Genomic DNA, 18,006 nt, shown 5'->3' on the forward strand with positions numbered 1-18,006 from the left:
GACCGAGGCCTGCATGGCCGAGGTCCCAGGGGAGCAGCAGTGCCATTCTGGGTGTGCACAAGGTAGTCTCCAGTTCCCAGCTTGTGCTCAGAATCCCATGACCTCTCTTCCAGGCAGCCCCTTCAGGGTTCCTGTGAAGGATGTTGTGGACCCCAGCAAGGTCAAGATTGCTGGCCCTGGGCTGGGCTCAGGCGTCCGAGCCCGTGTCCTGCAGTCCTTCACAGTGGACAGCAGCAAGGCTGGCCTGGCTCCGCTGGAAGTGAGGGTCCTGGGCCCACGAGGTAAGTATGCACCCTGCTTTCCTGCAGACATTCATCTGCCCCAGGCAGGGGCAGCTGTGACCCAGAGCAGATGCTTTGCTTTTGAGTTTGCTCGTGAGCTTAAAATTAAATTTTAAAAAATTACTTTATTGTTTCATGTTCTATTTAAACAGTAGAAATTCCTGCTTACAAGTAAGCAGGCTTGTTATTTCTCCAGTGATCTGTCCCCCCACTTAATAATACGGCTATCAGTTTCTTAGATGAAGCAGCAGTATTTGGGCTCTCATATGTAATATGGTGGCGACTGTTTCATTATGTGTTTCAGCATTTGTGAGGGGGCGGGTTGGTCTGGATGCGGCAGATGGTGGGGTTTGGAGGTGATAACTCACTGAGATACCTTGGTGTCCATGTGGTACATACCAGAACCTCTGGGAATGCCAGGGACATGATGCACGTGATACGTGGCTTTGTCATTGTCTCAATTCCCCAGAGAGAGAGGGTGTCTTGGGGAATGGGCTTTGTTGGCAATTTGGCCTGCCCTGTTGGCAGCCTGGAACTTGGGTTTGGTAAGGCTAGCGGGCCATATGGGGACAAAGCCCTGAAGGGCATTGGAACTTGCCTTTTTTGGTAAGTGACCATGTTTCCTCCTTCAGCACTTAAAATTGCCTTTCTCCCGCATAGAGGACAGTGTGCCTAATTTCTTACATAATCTGGATTTTCCTCCCCAGTGATATATTCTTGGATTCACAGAAGTGGCAAATGGGGATTTCCCTCTTTGAAGAGGAGCCTTCCCCTTCATGGAGTTCAGCAGGAGGTTATGTCCTTTGAAGCTCAGGGCAGAAGTGGTTTGGGGCAAATGAGGTCATGGGGCTGGGATCAGATTCTCTGAAGTTACAGAGCTTCAGGACCTGCATGTGTTTGTGTGCATGTATGTGTCCCTGTGTATGTGTGAATGAAAGAGGGAGAAAAAAAGAAAGAAAGAGAAGCTTTACTTGCATGTCTGCCTCCATTATGAAGGACTCTCAGGTAACAGCCTTTTGATTTTAGCTGATGGCACAGATTCCCAGTCATGGCGCAGCCCCTTGAAAGCCCTTTCAGAGTTCTTTAAAGGTGACCCGAAGGGTGACTTTAATAAGACAGGTTTGCATTTTCCCATGGCTGCTGAATTATGTAACCCAAATGCTTCTTGCTGGCCTCACTTCTAAAATTGGCTTACACCTGCCTCATCTGCTTTGCTTAATGAGCATGCCATGCTTTGATTAACCTACCCTGGAGTTGGCCCATCCTTGACTCTCACGTCGGAAACTGGGATCTGGACTCTGCAACCCAGTGCATGCCTTGATGATGTTTTAGTGTAATCTTCAACATCTCCACAGGCTTCTCTTGAGGGTCCCCTTGCCCCATAAGATTGGCACCATCACCTGCCCTGCACCTATGCCCCAGCATGCTGGTACCACAGTGTTCTTTACTCAAAGGTGGCCACAAGTCTTGACTAGCCAGCCCATTGGTTAATTTTTGCTCTTCACAGTTCTGGACTCTTTGGCAGTGTCTCAGCTGTAGAGTAAAATTGCCACATCCTAAGCATGCCTAACCAGCTTGAAAGGTTATAGCGTGTCTTCAACATGCATCATCCACATACACCCTCCAGCAGCAAGCACAGGCAGTCTCCTTAATTATACTCTGGGGCAGACTGAGTGTATTTTAGCCAACAGAAAGCTAAAGGTGTCTCTTGGGGTCATTTCTGCAACCATGAATTGGGGTTCCTATGATTTTTTCAGGCCTGTGATTATGGTTGCTTGCCTTTAGGTTACTCATCAGTGGAAACCAATAGCTCTTAGGGATGGATGTGATCCTATTTCAAACTTAGCCAAGGGTGAGGTAAAGGTGAAGTCAGGCTCCTCCTTAAACCTCTCATCTCTGTCCTCAGGCCTGGTGGAGCCAGTGAACGTGGTGGACAATGGCGATGGCACACACACAGTAACCTACACCCCGTCTCAGGAGGGACCTTATATGGTCTCAGTTAAATATGCTGATGAAGAGATTCCTCGCAGGTAAGCTCCATCCATCCACCCATCCATTTCTCCATCAGTCTATCTGTCCACCCATGCATTCCTCCATCATTCCATCCACCCATCCGTTCCTCCATCAGTCCATCCATCCACCCATCCATTCCTCCCATCAGTCCATCCACCCATCCATTCCTCCATCATTCCCTCCATCCACCCATCCATTCCTCCATCAGTCCATCCATCCATCCATCCATCCATTCTTTAATCATTCCATCAATCCACCCACCATTCCTCCATCAGTCCATCCACCCATCCATTCCTCCATCATTCCCTCCATCCACCCATCCATTCCTCCATCAGTCCGTCTACCCACCCATTCCTCCATCAGTCCATCCATGCACTCATCCATTCCTCCATCAGTCCATTCATCCACCCATTCATTCCTCCATGAGTCCATCCATCCCTCCACTAGTCCATCGACCCATCCATTCCTCCATCAGTCCATCTACCCATCCATCGAGGCAGCAAGTGTTGCAACTTGTCACCACCCATCCATCGAGGCAGCATAGAACCTGCAACTTGTCACCACACACTAGCTTTGATATTTGTGGCTCCTGCTCTCTTGCTCCCCCAATTCCTTTCAGACATCTTTAGTTTAAAGGTAAGCTGAAATTAAGAAGTTGGAAATTCTAATCAGGTGTGGTGGGATTCGCCTGTAATCCCAGCTACTTGGGAGACTGAACTGGGAGGATCACTTGAGCCCAAGAGTTTGAGGCCAGCCTGGGCAACATAGACCCTCCCCGACATCTCTTTAAAAAAAAAAAAAAAAAAAAAAAAAGGCACTAGGAGTAGTAGTAGTAGTAGTAGTAGAGAATCATTGAAAAAATTAGGAATTTATTAGTTTATTAGAGGTTTCCTTTTGGTGTTTTGGGACAGGACAAAGGTCTTTACTTCAGGGTTTGCTTGATAAAAGCATTTCCAGAAGGTTTTATGTAGAAACTTTCTTCCTTGTTGATATTAATTTTTAAAAAATGTTACATAAGCTCTTCACTTCTTGGAACAATCTCTAAGTGTTTTCTTTTCTTTTTTTAAAAAATCATGCCCCTTACGATGAAAAACGTTACCCATATCCCCTAACACATATTTTATATAGAGATAAGCATATTAGCTCTATGTCAAAATGTGTAATTTATAAATGACATTTGTATATTGTTTTACTAATATACCATGTACCATATGAAGCATACTAAATATAGAATAATTATAGATACAGAATATAGAATAAGATGAGATATAAATATTAAAATGAAGTTCTAGTATTCTTTCCATTTGGTGACCATCATCTTAGCATAACAAACGTGGGCTAAATGTGTTTAACCCTGTATTTCCCAAACTAGTTTGTGAGCTCTTCCTCCCCAAACTATTTGTATCCCTTGAAACAGAGGTCCCCAACCCTTGGAGCATGAACTGGTACGGGTGCATGGCATGTTAGGAATTGGGCTGCACAGTGATGGGTGAGCAGTTATTACCGCCTGAGCTCCGCCTCCTGTCAGATCAGCGGCGACTGCATTAGATTCTCGTGAACGCTATTGTGAACTGCACATGAGAAGGATCTAGATTGTGCGCTTCTTATGAGAATCTAACTAATGGCTGATGATCTGAGGTGCAACAGTTTTATCCCGAAAGCATTCCCCCACCACGCCCCCTGGTCTTCCACAAAACCAGTCCCTAGTGCCAAAAAGGTTGAGGACCACTGCCTTGGAACACACTCAGGGCAAAACCAGTCTGTCATGTAATGGTTACTACCTCAACCTCATAGTTGTAAATTTCTGCTGGACTTAGGCACTTTGACTAACTCACTATCTTATCTGCTGTAGAAACCCCCTTTTCCATCCCACTCATATGTAAGGAAAGTCAGATGCAGCTGGGTTGACACATATCTTTACTGACTAGGGTGTGTGTGTGTGTCTATCAAGTCCCTTCAAGGTCAAGGTCCTTCCCACATATGATGCCAGCAAAGTGACCGCCAGTGGCCCCGGCCTTAGTTCCTATGGTGTGCCTGCCAGTCTACCTGTGGACTTTGCAATCGATGCCCGAGATGCCGGGGAAGGCCTGCTTGCTGTTCAAATAACGGTAACTTGGAGTTATTTTTTGAGCCAAACCTTAATTCTAAGACTTAATTTCCAGGCCAGATTTAAGAACAAGGGTTTCAATAACCGATTTCTGTGCAAGTTGTTTGTTAGATTTTCCCACCAAAGAGTCAGTAAATGTGCAGAAGCATAAGCAGCTCGCCTGAGAGATTTGAGGGTGTAGCTCCAAGAACCACTTTTTGGTGAATTTTCATATTTTTTTTACTACATCTTTTCCTATGTTTTTATTTTTATTTTTTTAAAGATGGGGTTTCACCATGTTGCCCAGTCTGGTCTTGAACTCTCCTGGGCTCAAGCAGTCAGCCTGCCTCAGCCTCCCAAAGTGCTGGGATTACAGGCATGAGACACTGTGCCCGTCCCCTATGTTTTTATTTTTAAATGTTTTAAATTACTCTTTGGATCAGTTAAGACTAAGTTATGCTGCATACCGCAGTAAACCTTAAAATAAGAGTGACTAAAATAAATGAGATTATTCTCTCTTGTTAAGGAAGCCCAGGTTAAGCCATCTGGGTGCCCTGCACCTCATCAAGGAAGTCGGCTCCATTTCTCTGCTCCTCTACCTAGCATGTGACTTCTATCCTTAAGGTCTCCTCCTGGACCACAAGGCTCTGGGCATCACAAGTGCTCTGGGCATCACATCCACGTGTCAGGCCAGAAGGAGGAAGAAAGAAGGGAAAGGGGGTCCTCTCAGCTCAGTTGGCTCTCTTAAGCAGCCCTTCCAAAAATCCATCATAGACTTCCATTCCCTTCTGATTTGTTGGGGGTTGGCCACAAGTCACATTACCTAGTGGCAAGGATGCTAGGAAGTGGAGTCCCATCTGGGAGCAGTGCACCTAGCTAAGAGTTACAGTCCTATTAATAAAGAGAAAAGGGAGACTGGATGCGGTGGTGTGCGAGCAGAAGCCTCTGCCTCCTCCCCTCCCTACATTTCAGAGGATTTCGAGCTAAAACACTCCTGGTTCACCTGACAACAAAGTTACTAAAAATTGGCCGTGTCTGTCGTGGTGTTAAAGGGATCTGTGACCCTCTACACTCCCTACCAAAAAACAAAACAAAACTAGATTGTATTAAGCCATCCATTCTGTCTCTCCACTAGAGGCACTAATAGGAAAGTATGTCAAGGTTTTCCGTGAATGTTTTCTACATCTTAACAACATCCTAAATAGCATTTCTGTATGATCCACAGGACCAAGAAGGAAAACCCAAAAGAGCCATTGTCCATGACAATAAAGATGGCACATATGCTGTCACCTACATCCCCGACAAGACTGGGCGCTATATGATTGGGGTCACCTACGGGGGTGACGACATCCCACTTTCTCCTTATCGCATCCGAGCCACACAGACGGGTGATGCCAGCAAGTGCCTGGCCACGGGTGAGTACAGAGCATCTCAAGGTCAGGAGCACAGGCTTTGCAATCAGAAAGCTGGGCTATAGCCCTTCTCTGTGATTTACAAGCTACATGATCTGGGCACGTTGCTCGACCTCACTGAACTTCAGTTTGACATAGATTGAAGCTCTTCATTTATATTTGGAGAACATTTAGATCCAAGAAGCTCTTCTAAGAAGCTCTTCTAAGGAACAGAGACTGTTGTACAGGGTTATTGCAAAGATTAGATGAGGTCAGGCATAAAAAATGCTTAGCACGGTGCCAGGTACATGATAACTATTATTATATGCTTTTGAAGGTTGAGAACCCAACTCTGATGGCGGCTCCCATGAAAAGCAACAAATTTCTGCCTTTTATGAGCAGATAGTTACTCAGCATTCATTCAAGAGCATTTCAGGTCAGCATTAGAGAAACACATTTAAGGATCTAGGTTTTTTTCGTCATGCATGTGTAAACCTCTCAGGAATTCTCCATGAATATTTGAGCATCACAGATTCTTTCTTTTTTTTTTTCCCTCCTCCTTCCTTCAGTTTCTAAGACACAACTATTGACTGTCACAGGCCTTTCTTTTCTTTCTTTTTTGAGATGGAGTCTTGCTCTGTTGCCCAGGCTGGAGTGCAGTGACGCAACCTCAGCTCACTGCAGCCTTAGCCTCCTGAGTAGCTGAGACCACAGGTGCCCACCACCATGCCCAGCTAAGGTTTGTATTTTTAGTGGAGACAGGGTTTCACTGTAATTGGCCAGGCTGGTCTCGAACTCCTAGCCTCAAGTGATCCGCCCTCCTCGGCCTCCCAAAGTACTGGGGTTACAGGTGTGAGCCACCGTGCCCGAACAGCCTTTCAGTTTTTAAGAACAGCCCTTGGACAGCTCAGTGCTGCTGCTCAAGTAGATTTTAAAACATGAATCCCCATCTCTAAAATGAGACATATTTACTTCTTTTTAAATAAGTAGACTAAACACAGGACTACCCTTGATGTGTTCTGTTTCTCTCATAGCCCATCTTTTTTTGAATGGAGAAAATCTGGGCTTTCAGAGCAAGGTTGTGAGTTGCTCAGTGTGGCCCTTTTTGGCTCACCCATGGCAAAAAATGGAGGAATTTTGGAATGCTGGCCAGTCCACCACCTCCTAGGTCTATGCAGCTGCCAGCGACAACCAGATCATCTTTACTAATTGATGGCTAATTTACTAATTGATGTTAACGCTGGATGGGGACTTCCCCATTGCCTTCCAGGCCCTATTTCCTCCCCCAGCTTGGGCAGAATCCTGAGCTGAATACTTGCCTTTTGGCTACACCTTTGCCTTGGCTAAACCAAGGGTCTGTCATTCAGTGCCTTCCACAGATTGACTCCAGTCTTCTCTTCCACTACTCCCTGAACAAACTGTTCTGGCCACCCTCCCTGTTACTCCTACGCACTTGGCTCATATTTGCCAATGTGCTTTTAGTTCATGCTGTTCTGCATTTCCTGATGTATGGATCCTGTGTAAAGGGGTGCCAGAAATCAGAGAGAGACTGGTCACTGGGGAGAGGTTGCAAGTATCCCTTAGCTAACAGAACCCATCCTTCCGGGTTCAGCCATGTTTCCTTTCTTTAGGAAGCCCTTTGTCAGTGTGGCAACCCTGGTATATAAATTCTTAGAACCTTTGCCTAGATATGCTGCCAGACACTTCCCCGAGGAACAGTATGTTATTTTTTCTGTAACTTAGTTCCTCTTCAGCATTTCCACTGCAGTTGGAGCTGTCATTCTTGGTGCCTGGCCCTGTTAGCATCTTGAGAGCAGGGACTGTGTCTTACCCACTTTATGTGTACCTGGCACTTAAGAAAATGCCCAATATGTTTGTTGAAAGGTGACCTTCCATTGCCACACCTTTAAATGCTGGCAAACCCAGGCTAACCTTTAGTCAACACTCAGAGCTTACAGATGCTCCTTATTTAGTAAGTAATTGATGAAGTAGCCCTTTGAGCAACACCTAATTGGGGATCTTTGGGATATCCCTCTGAATGGCAGCAGTTGAAGGCCTAACATGTACAGGCACAGACAGCGTGGATGGGTGTGATTTGTTCTTGGGCCTCCAGGACGTGTGTCCATACTTCCATTCTCTTCCCCTGAACTCTTCTCCAGGTCCTGGAATCGCCTCCACTGTGAAAACTGGTGAAGAAGTAGGCTTTGTGGTTGATGCCAAGACTGCCGGGAAGGGGAAAGTGACCTGCACGGTTCTGACCCCAGATGGCACTGAGGCCGAGGCCGATGTCATCGAGAATGAAGATGGAACCTATGACATCTTCTACACAGCTGCCAAGCCAGGCACATATGTGATCTATGTGCGCTTCGGTGGTGTTGATATTCCTAACAGCCCCTTCACCGTCATGGTAAGGGAAATTCCTTCTCCAGAGCATGCTGTTATTGGTGGAAACTGTAACAGCTGCCATTTGTTGAACCTTGACCAGGATATCTTCTTCCACTTTTTTTTTTCCATTTGGAAAAAAATTTCGTTAAGCAGTCATGACCTTGTAGAGTCCCAGAGTAATCTCTAGAAACTCAGAAACCCTTTGGCTCTAAGGGTTTTTAGGGAATCTTACTGGCCACCAAGGTGTCTATAATAAGGGACTTGGTCAGCCGCACTTGACCACAAGGTTCATAGGCCCTTCATGTTTTTAATGACCTGGCCTTGTGCACAGCCTTGGGCTTATTATTAGGCAGTATCCTGGCCTAAGCTGAGGCGTTTTGAAAGATAACTCCTCAGAAAAACACACCTTTATGAAAATGTTTCTACATAAAACATGACAGGTTTTTAACCTGCCGGCTCTTCCTTCTTCCATCTTCATGGCCATTCTCCATGGCTGGAGGAGAGAGCTTCCTGATGCTGTTTTATTTGGAGACTTGACTCTGATATCCCAGGACTCAAAGTACCTCCACTTGTGTTTTGGAAAGATTCACACTTGATGTATGAGGGGGAAATACCTTGTCTTTTGCAGCTAGAAACATCTGGAATAAAAGGAGGAAACCATTATGCAAACATCTGGGTTAGTGAATGACCAAGGTCTTTCATTTTCAATTCTGAGTGACTTATAGATCTTCCTCTGAATATTTATTTTTGTTATTGCATAATGGATCTTCCTCTGAATATTCTTCAACCAGGAAAGGGATTAGAAACCTCAGGGGCATTACCTCACTGAACTCTCAAAACCAAGCATCGTTGGGCTTTTTTTTTTTTTTTTTTTTTTTTTTTAAACAAATGAAGCATGCTTGGTCTAGACAGACACCAAGTACCATGCTGTCATCCTCACTGGTGTCCTTTGATACTGCCATCAGCAGCTGCACTTGACCACAAGGTTCATAGGCCCTTCATGTTTTTAATGACCTGGCCTTGTGCACAGGCTACAAAGCACCTTCTAATTATTTCATTTTGTGCAGTAATGGGGAGGTGCATGACGACTCCTTTCCAAACAGAAGCTCAGGGACTTTCTTCCAAACAGTCTATACTCTGTCGTAGCTTTGTTCCCTTCCATCGATGTTTGTTTATCTGTAAACAGCGTGCCAGAGATCTGGAGGCTCTTTTATGTCTCAAGTATGTAAACACTTTGACATTGTTCATTTAAGAGTGTTTTTCTTCTATAGGAAGAAGGAAATACAGCTGGGAAGTTGATGTCGTTATTCACAGAGAAGGGTACCAATTGTAGTCTTCAGAATCTGTTTTTAGCTCATACTGGGTTTTATCTGGTTGGTTAGAATTAGGTAGGAGGGAAAAGCAGCCAACCACCGAGCAGTGGTTATGGGCCTGCTGGTGCGATGAGTTGGGGGTAAGAGAAGACCATATTGGGAAGGTCTAAGTGAGAAAGTCAGAGTAAAAAAATTGAGGACCCTTGTTGCAGAAGTGGAGGCTTCCAAACTCAGTAAGAATAAGTGTCTCCTAGCCCCTGAATACACACAAAGCAAGAATATTTTGTGTTTACCCACTGCCCCCTGACCACTGCTGAAGGCAGAAAGGGATGATCACCCACAGTACCTATAGTACCTGGTTTGGGTCTTTATTCTGTCATTCCAGGGAGAGAATCTTAACTGGATGGACTGACTGACTATTCATTGGCTTTGGTTGGGTAGATTCCCTGCTTCTCTTTATAAGTTTGAGGCCAAAAAGGACACTGACCAGCACTGCAGCAAATGTCTCAAGGACACCCACACCACGTGAGCCATCGCGCCCAGCCAGGAGCATTCAATCTAAGATTTGTTGAAAATGAATTTATAAAAAACTTTAAAAACATTAACTGCTGAGCATGGTGGCTCACGTCTGAAATCTCAGCACTTTGGGAGGCCAAGGTGAGAGGATTGCTGGAGCCCAGGAGTTTAAGACCAGCCTGGGCGACACAGTGAGACCCCCATCTCTACCAAAAAAAAAAAAAATTAGCCTAGTGTGGTGCGTACCTGTAGTCCCAACTACTCAGGAGGCTGAGGTGGGAGGGTCGCCTGAGCCCAGAAGGTTGAGGCTGTAATAAGCTGAGATTGCGCCACTGCACTCCAGCTTGGATGACAGAGCAAAACTCTGCCTCAAAAAAAATTAAATAATTAACCACAGTAGACATTTATCAAGTAAAAAAAGACCTTTTTCCTGATTCTGTGCTGCAGAGATGCCTCGTGTTAGTTTTTACCTGCTTACATCTCACACACCTCAGTTTCATGCCTGGGGTCGCACTGTACATAATTACTTTCGCACCTTGCTTCCTTCCCTCAGTGTGCCATAGATACCCTTACATATTGATTCATTGGACCTGACTGCTGTGTTCCACTGGACAGACTCACCAGAATTTATTTGACCCAACCCCTTCCAGATGGACATTAGGTTGCTTTAGTTTTGCATGACCACAGACGGCGCCAGTCAAGGTCCTTACACACGTCAGTTACCTATGGAGCCTCTCGCCAGCGTAGGTCTGCTTGCCAGAAGTGGGGTTGTGGGCTCACAGGGCATGCACATCTGACAGTTGAAGAGAGGACACCAACTTGCCTTCCAAAAGGGCAGTAAGAAAGTGTCCTTCGCTAGAGCGAGCAGCTCACTGCGGTTCAAGATGGAGCAGTGGGGGAAGCAGCTCTGTGGTGGTAGAGTCTACTGAGTGTATCCTTCCAGTATGGTTCCCAACTAATCTCCATTTGCCACTGACCAGGCCACAGATGGGGAAGTCACAGCCGTGGAGGAGGCACCGGTAAATGCATGTCCCCCTGGATTCAGGCCCTGGGTACAATTTTGGTTTTTTCCTTTTTGTGTTTCTGTGTTTACTCAGCCTTCATTTCAGAAAATCTGCCATCTGCTTCTGGGATTGCTTAAGCCCTGTGGGTGTCCTGGTCATTGGTCATTGGTGTGCCCCTCACTGATCAGCCCATCACGATGATCCCTGCTTTTTCTGTAATAAGATCACCTTCGCGTCACCATCCGTGCTCCACAAATCGCCAGCCGTCGTGTCTGTGATCACGCTCGGTGTAGTTTGTCTCCGTGTTTAAAGAGAAAGACAGCTGTCTGCAGCCCTGCTGCTGCCTCTCAAAGCCGCCACTTGCACATTCAGTTTCTGTTCAGGGGGAAAGCCACCCACTGCTATTCTCTGCCACTTAAAATGCACCTTCTTTTCCAGGCCACAAGCAACTAAACCTTTCCAGATGGAGCCTCTTGGGACTCATAGACATTGCTGTCTCTCACTTTTCCACTTTCCCGTGGGCGCTGCTGGGAATTTTACAGACAGACTCCCGAGTGATTGCTAACAGTTGGTCAGCATGACTTCTCCAGTCCCTCAGGTTCTACCCTGGGTCTGGAGCCACTTAGACAAAGCCCATACCACAGTGGGCAGCCACATTCCCAAATCCCGGCCTCGCTGGCTTGCAGAATTCCCAGCAGCTCTACCCCCTGAAGCTTCACCAGCTCCCGCTGTTGTCTGCTTTACCCAGTGACCACTGCCTTCTGTTTTTAGGTGACCGAAGAGGCCTATGTCCCAGTGAGTGACATGAACGGCCTGGGATTTAAGCCTTTGACCTGGTCATTCCGTTTGCTGTCAGGAAAGGAGAAATCACTGGTAAGCACTTGCCGTGAAGGCCGTCTCATTTTCACTTGCTCTCATGAGCTTCCCAGAATGGTGCCGGGGAGGTGTGTCCACTGTCCCCTAGACCTGGGCTCCTTAACCCAGGGTCATGAGTTCTTGGTCTCGGGTGTTGGGCCATGGAGCTCCTGAAACTACAGAATGTGCCACGTGTGTTTCTCTGAAGAAGTGACTCACTGACAACTTGCATTACTTTCTTGAGGGGGCCCATGATTCTCTCTAGGTTAAGAACTGCTGTGTTTAGATACCTCATGACTGTTGGGTTCCTGTTTGCCCCTTTTCCCTGCCTTCTCTTGTTTGACTTTTCCAGATGCAACTTTGACACTGAGTCTGTCATACAGGAGTTCCTTTCTCCCCTCAGCCGCTTTTCAATGCCTGCTTCTCTTTGGTTTGATGCTCTACCTATCCAGCTGGTTTCATGGTCTTCTCAAGTCCTTTCTGAGCTTGATTTTGCCAGTTGTAAAAAACTCTTTAAGAGTTGTCTGCTGTATTTTGTGGAAGTCAAATGGAACTGGAAAAAAAAGAAGAAAAGAGCAAATGGTCTTTCCCATTGCGGGACTTGAGTGTTTTAGGCAGCAATGAATGTCCTTGGGTCTGGAAACCTTTATTTTGAATACATCTGTGCCTTGGGCTCTGCTTCCCTGGGGAAGGTCGCTGGTGGGCTCATTGCACCGTCTCCCTGTGCTCCATAGGGGAGGTCCACATGCCTTCTGGGAAGACGGCCACACCTGAGATTGTGGACAACAAGGACGGCACGGTGACTGTTAGATACGCCCCCACTGAAGTTGGGCTCCACGAGATGCACATCAAATACATGGGCAGCCACATCCCTGGTAAGTTGAGCTGAGCAGGCCCAGCAGGGCTCCACCATTCAGGGGCATCTGGGCAGCATACAGACGCTCCTCAGCTGCTGTGCAGGGAGTGGCCTTTGGCAGCAGGCTGGGGAATGTAGCATTGGCAACTCTGCAAAACCAAACAGCCTGGGACCCTAGCAGGTCCAGCTGATTTCTAGAAGGGGTGATGTAGCTCAGTGTCTTGGGTTACAGTGCAGGCCTTTGGGTCTGTGGTTGTTTATCTTTGTCACTAAGCCGAGTGTGGCCAGTGGGCAAGCTGGGAGAAAAATGTGAGGCACAGTGAGGGACTTTCCAGCCTGGCCTGCAGAGCCCTGTGTGGCCTGGGGACTTGGGGCGGGGTCAGAGGTGGAAGAAGAGGACCAGCAGCCCAAGTTCCAAGGGAATCTGGCCCAAGTTCCATGGGCCACCAACCAGCACAGTGTCACTGGTTCACTCTTTCTTTTTGTAGTTGTTTAAATATTTGTTTTTTAATTTAGTATTTTGAATGGGTAACACATTCTCATGGTTCAAAAATAAAAATGGGCTGGGCGCGGTGGCTCAAGCCTGTAATCCCAGCACTTTGGGAGGCCGAGACAGGCGGATCACAAGGTCAGGAGATCGAGACCATCCTGGCTAACACGGTGAAACCCCGTCTCTACTAAAAAATACAAAAAACTAGCCGGGCGAGGTGGCGGGCGCCTGTAGTCCCAGCTACTCGGGGGGCTGAGGCAGGAGAATGGCGTGAACCCGGGAGGTGGAACTTGCAGTGAGCCGAGATCCGGCCACTGCACTCCAGTCCAGGCGACAGAGTGAAACTCCATCTAAAAAAAAAAATAAAAAATAAAAATGATATGGAGAAAGGTTTCCTTCCCACCTAGATCCTCCGTCTGCCCTCTCCTTGAACCAGACTATCATAAATGTTTTTATGTTCAACTTCAGAGTTTTAGGGTTTTATTTTGTGTGTGTGTGTTTGTGTGCGAAGACAGGATCTCACTATGTTGTCCAGGTTGGTCTCGAACTCCTGTCCTCAAGCATTCCTCCCGCTTTGGTCTCCTAAAGCGTTGGGATAACAGGCATGAGCCGCCACGCCTGGCCAATTTCAGAGTATTTTTAAGACTCTCCATGCAAATAGAAATACAGATAAATAAGAGAGTGTCTTTCAAATCTTCCCTCATGTGGACGAATCATTACATATTTGACCATTTCCCTGTTGGAGGGCATTTTGGTTCTTCCTGCCGTTGCTGTCCCCAGTCTTGCTGCAGCAAATCGACTTTTCCCCTAGTCACTTCACACTCATGAAGATGTATCTGTGAGATTTAGTTACCAGAGGAGGCATTGCTGGGGCCCCAGTGCAGGCATCTACGATTTTGACAGATCTTGCCAAATTGCCCTTCAGAGGGCCTGTTGCAGTTCACACACCCTCCAGCCATGGAGGAGAGCACCTTCTTTTCCACAAAATTTGCCAGTAGAATATGCTATCACATTTTTGGATCTTTGCCAGCCTGATGGTTGGAAAGAAACACAATCTCAGTGTTGCTTTATTTGTATTTCTCTTGTGAATGAGACCGCACAGCTTTCCATATGTCTATTTGTATTTCTTTTTCTGTGAACTGAACGTTTGCATCCATGGCCTGTTTTTCTATTTGGTTATTGGCCTTTGTCATATAGTTTCTAAGAGCAATTTAAACATTGGAGAGATTAGCCCTTTGTGGTAGGAGTTGCAAATGTTTCTCTGAGATTGGCATTTGCTTTAGTTGCCTGTATGTAATATTGGTTTAAAGCAAAAATGTATTATCTACTTCTATTTAAATATTCTAAAGCGGCAGATGGAGAGAGAGGAAAAAATGTTTCTCACATCTGCCATCCACTTCCACTGCTGGTGCAAGTTGTGTATCTTTTTAGATGTTTCTCTCTGTATCTACAAACATACATATAATTTTGTTCTATTTTGTTTTTAAAGGAGTAGCGTAATGGTATTCATAGTTTATAGCAACTTGCTTTTTTTCTTTTTAATGCATCATATTATGGATAATTTCTCAAGTTAGTAAACATGGGTCTTCCTCACTCTTTTTAATGGCCCATGAGTAGATCAGCATTTATTTAACCAGTCCCCTGTTGTGAACACTTAGGTCTTTTCCTGATGTGCACCTGAACACTGCAGAAGTGAAAGTGCTTACATAGGGCTAGCAGTCGGGGTGGGTGGGAAAGACCACTGTGGGGTTGATTCCTTACAGTTTGAATGGCACGGGCAAATGGCCTTCCAAAAGCCCTTTCCACTTACCTTCCATCTAGCCATGGGTCCTTTCACCACACAGTGCAAGAGTTTCTTCCTTATTTATCAGTTGGGCTGTATTGCCTTACCTTAGCCCCCTTCCTCATCTGGGGCAGCCTCCAAGATTGTTTTTCTTATGTTGTGATTGAAGGAATAATACTGTGTAGACCCTCTCGGATGTCCTAGGATGGCGGGGGACAGGAGGTGCATCTGCATCTCTTTCTGTCTCTGCATCTCTTTCTGTCTCTGCCTCTGCTTAGGAGGCATCAGACCTGTAGAAAGGTGAGTGTTAAGATGCCGGTTGTCCAAGGTCTTCATTCACCCCTTCATGAGCACCAATTTTGTTTGTGTCCTTTGTAAACCCAGAGAGCCCACTCCAGTTCTATGTGAACTACCCCAACAGTGGAAGCGTTTCTGCATATGGTCCAGGCCTCGTGTATGGAGTGGCCAACAAAACTGCCACCTTCACCATCGTCACAGAGGATGCAGGAGAAGGTACTGTGTGGTTTACGTGTTTATATGCCTCCAGCCGTCCATTCGGAGGGTTAAGTGGACACGGTTCTAGGGTGGCTTTTAAAAGTGAGACAATTGAATGGTAGTATTTGTCTTGTCTTTTCTCTCATATAAATCTGTAGAGCTGCTTTGTCTTCTACCCAGAAAGACATTTTTGAAGTCCTTTGTGTTCTAATTGAAATCAGATTCATGCTATGAAATACTTTATGTGACTTGTCTGGAATTTAAGTATGTTTTGGTTGGTGATGTTTTTGTTCTTTTTGCACATGTATCCACAAGACCACATGACTTACTGAGTGGCTCTTTTTGATAAAGCTGTGTGCCCATTCACATGGTATTCATGGAGACTCCCAAATCTGTGGTTCTAATGGGATTTCCATGATGGCAGCCAGTGCCTGATAGAAAGGGACAATACACCTCTGCCCTCTACCGCCCACTGTCTCTTATGTGAAATTGACATGCACGGCTCCTTCCTTTTCTCATCCCATGCATCCTGAGAGTTGAGACAGCTCCAGGGTTACTTGCAGTGAAGAACTCAGACATTTGGGGTTTCTTCTCAGTGGATGTTTTTACCACATGGAGTGCTTTGTTCTGACAGATGTCCCTTTGTCCACAGCTCACGTGGAGTGCATCAGTCCGTTGTCCCCAGCATCAGGGCTGCCCTAGATGAGCTGTTACAAGGAAACTCTCCCTAACACCCCTGCATCCTTGTTCCCACTTGTAGGTGGTCTGGACTTGGCTATTGAGGGCCCCTCAAAAGCAGAAATCAGCTGCATTGACAATAAAGATGGGACATGCACGGTGACCTACCTGCCCACTCTGCCAGGCGACTACAGCATTCTGGTCAAATACAATGACAAGCACATCCCTGGCAGCCCCTTCACAGCCAAGATCACAGGTAGGGTTGTCTGGCTTCTGGGGGCTTCCTCATGGGAAGCGTGGCTGCCCCTGACTGCCACCCTCCTTATCAGACCACAGGCGGCAGGCTAGACATCTCTTTGAGTTTAGGTTTCACGGAGACTCATTGAGGAGGAGCAGGGGGTGGAATCCAGTCTTGGATTGGCTAAATTCTTCCCTTGCTGATAATCCAGGAAAAAGCAAGAGCTAGTATTTGGAGCACACTTTTATTGTGCCAGTGTTACTCTAGTGTGCAAAGAGAAAGCTCTCAGATGGAGTATTCAAATCATACTGACCGCAATAGTGCATGAACTCAGAGATGCCCTTCAGCGTCACTACTAGATAAATTTTCTGCTATCCCTTTTACAGATGGGAAAACTGAGGCTTGGCAAGGTAGTGGTGTAGCGGAGTTCACATATGGGTAAACAGATCCAGGTTATCAAATTCCAAAGCCCATGCTCCTCACCTTGCTGTGTTCAGGTTATGCTTTCAGTGGGTTATAAGGAAAATGCACAAGGCAGAGCCCATGTGCCCACCGTGTTTAGACCTGTCTGTGAAACAGCCAGTAGTACTCTGTGGAATGTGGTCATTGTTTACCTAGAAATGCCCACAGCCATGCCAGGCAGGTGTGAGGTCCCTTCAACTACCAAAGATTCCTATATTTTATTTTATTTTTGAGATGGAGTCTTGCTCTGTCACCCAGGATGGAGTTCATGGCGCAAACTTGGCTCACTGCAACCTCCACCTCCTAGGTTCAAGCAATTCTCCTGCCTCAGCCTCCTGAATAGCTGGAATTACAGCACCCACCACCACACCCAGCTTATTTTTGTATTTTTAATAGAGATGAGGTTTCACCATGTTGGTCAGGCTGGTCTTGGACTCCTGACCTCAAGTGATTCATCTGCCTCGGTCTCTCAAAGTGTTGGGATTAGGCACCTGGCCCAAAGATTCCTTTAAAAGGTGGTCCATGAGGACTCAAGTCTCTGGGTCCTGCCAGCTCCTTGTCTTTACTGCAAGCAGGCATGAATCCCATCATTCTTCATTGGTTGGGTCTACTCAGTGTTCAAGGCTCATTTTTTTTCACTTAACTTCGTGTAATTAGTTCTTGCCTGTTCATCCGTGAACGGCATATGGCATGGCAGCTCTGGGAAGCCGGGATGACCACATGTAACGGGAGTCCTTTTTGGGGGAATGTTTCCCAGATGACAGCAGGCGGTGCTCCCAGGTGAAGTTGGGCTCGGCCGCTGACTTCCTGCTTGACATCAGTGAGACTGACCTCAGCAGCCTGACGGCCAGCATTAAGGCCCCATCTGGCCGAGATGAGCCCTGTCTCCTGAAGAGGCTGCCCAACAACCACATTGGTGAGCTAGGCTACCCTTCCTGGCTGGAGCCAGGACATCTTGGGTGGGAGATGGGGACTCTTGCAGTTCTTTCTTGAGAAATTGGTAGCACAATGGAGTGTGATGTGATAAACCTGCTGGGTCACACGCACGATAAATGCCCAAGTGTATTTGTGCATTGTGATATCAACACTCTGGGTTGTTGGATGTCAGGAAAAAGGTCATATTTCTATTTCTGAGAGTGTGTCTCGCCTGCTTCCTCTCC

The 18,006-nt window shown here is 46.5% G+C and overlaps 1 protein-coding gene across 1 annotated transcript in view; it reads left to right on the top strand.

The window, feature by feature from the left end:
• Nucleotides 1-18,006, top strand: part of FLNB (filamin B) — a 166,038-nt gene that overhangs the window by 126,251 nt on the left and 21,781 nt on the right. Inside the window, 12 exon segments of the mRNA XM_033210256.1 lie at nucleotides 114-281; nucleotides 2,188-2,311; nucleotides 4,246-4,402; nucleotides 5,606-5,795; nucleotides 7,931-8,178; nucleotides 10,966-11,004; nucleotides 11,761-11,815; nucleotides 11,818-11,862; nucleotides 12,579-12,719; nucleotides 15,358-15,486; nucleotides 16,229-16,402; nucleotides 17,604-17,762. Of these exon segments, the coding sequence (XP_033066147.1) occupies nucleotides 114-281; nucleotides 2,188-2,311; nucleotides 4,246-4,402; nucleotides 5,606-5,795; nucleotides 7,931-8,178; nucleotides 10,966-11,004; nucleotides 11,761-11,815; nucleotides 11,818-11,862; nucleotides 12,579-12,719; nucleotides 15,358-15,486; nucleotides 16,229-16,402; nucleotides 17,604-17,762 (1,629 nt within the window).

This window comes from Trachypithecus francoisi, unplaced genomic scaffold (genome assembly GCF_009764315.1).
Source record: "Trachypithecus francoisi isolate TF-2019V2 unplaced genomic scaffold, Tfra_2.0 Lachesis_group0, whole genome shotgun sequence".
Taxonomy (NCBI): Eukaryota; Metazoa; Chordata; class Mammalia; order Primates; family Cercopithecidae; genus Trachypithecus; species Trachypithecus francoisi.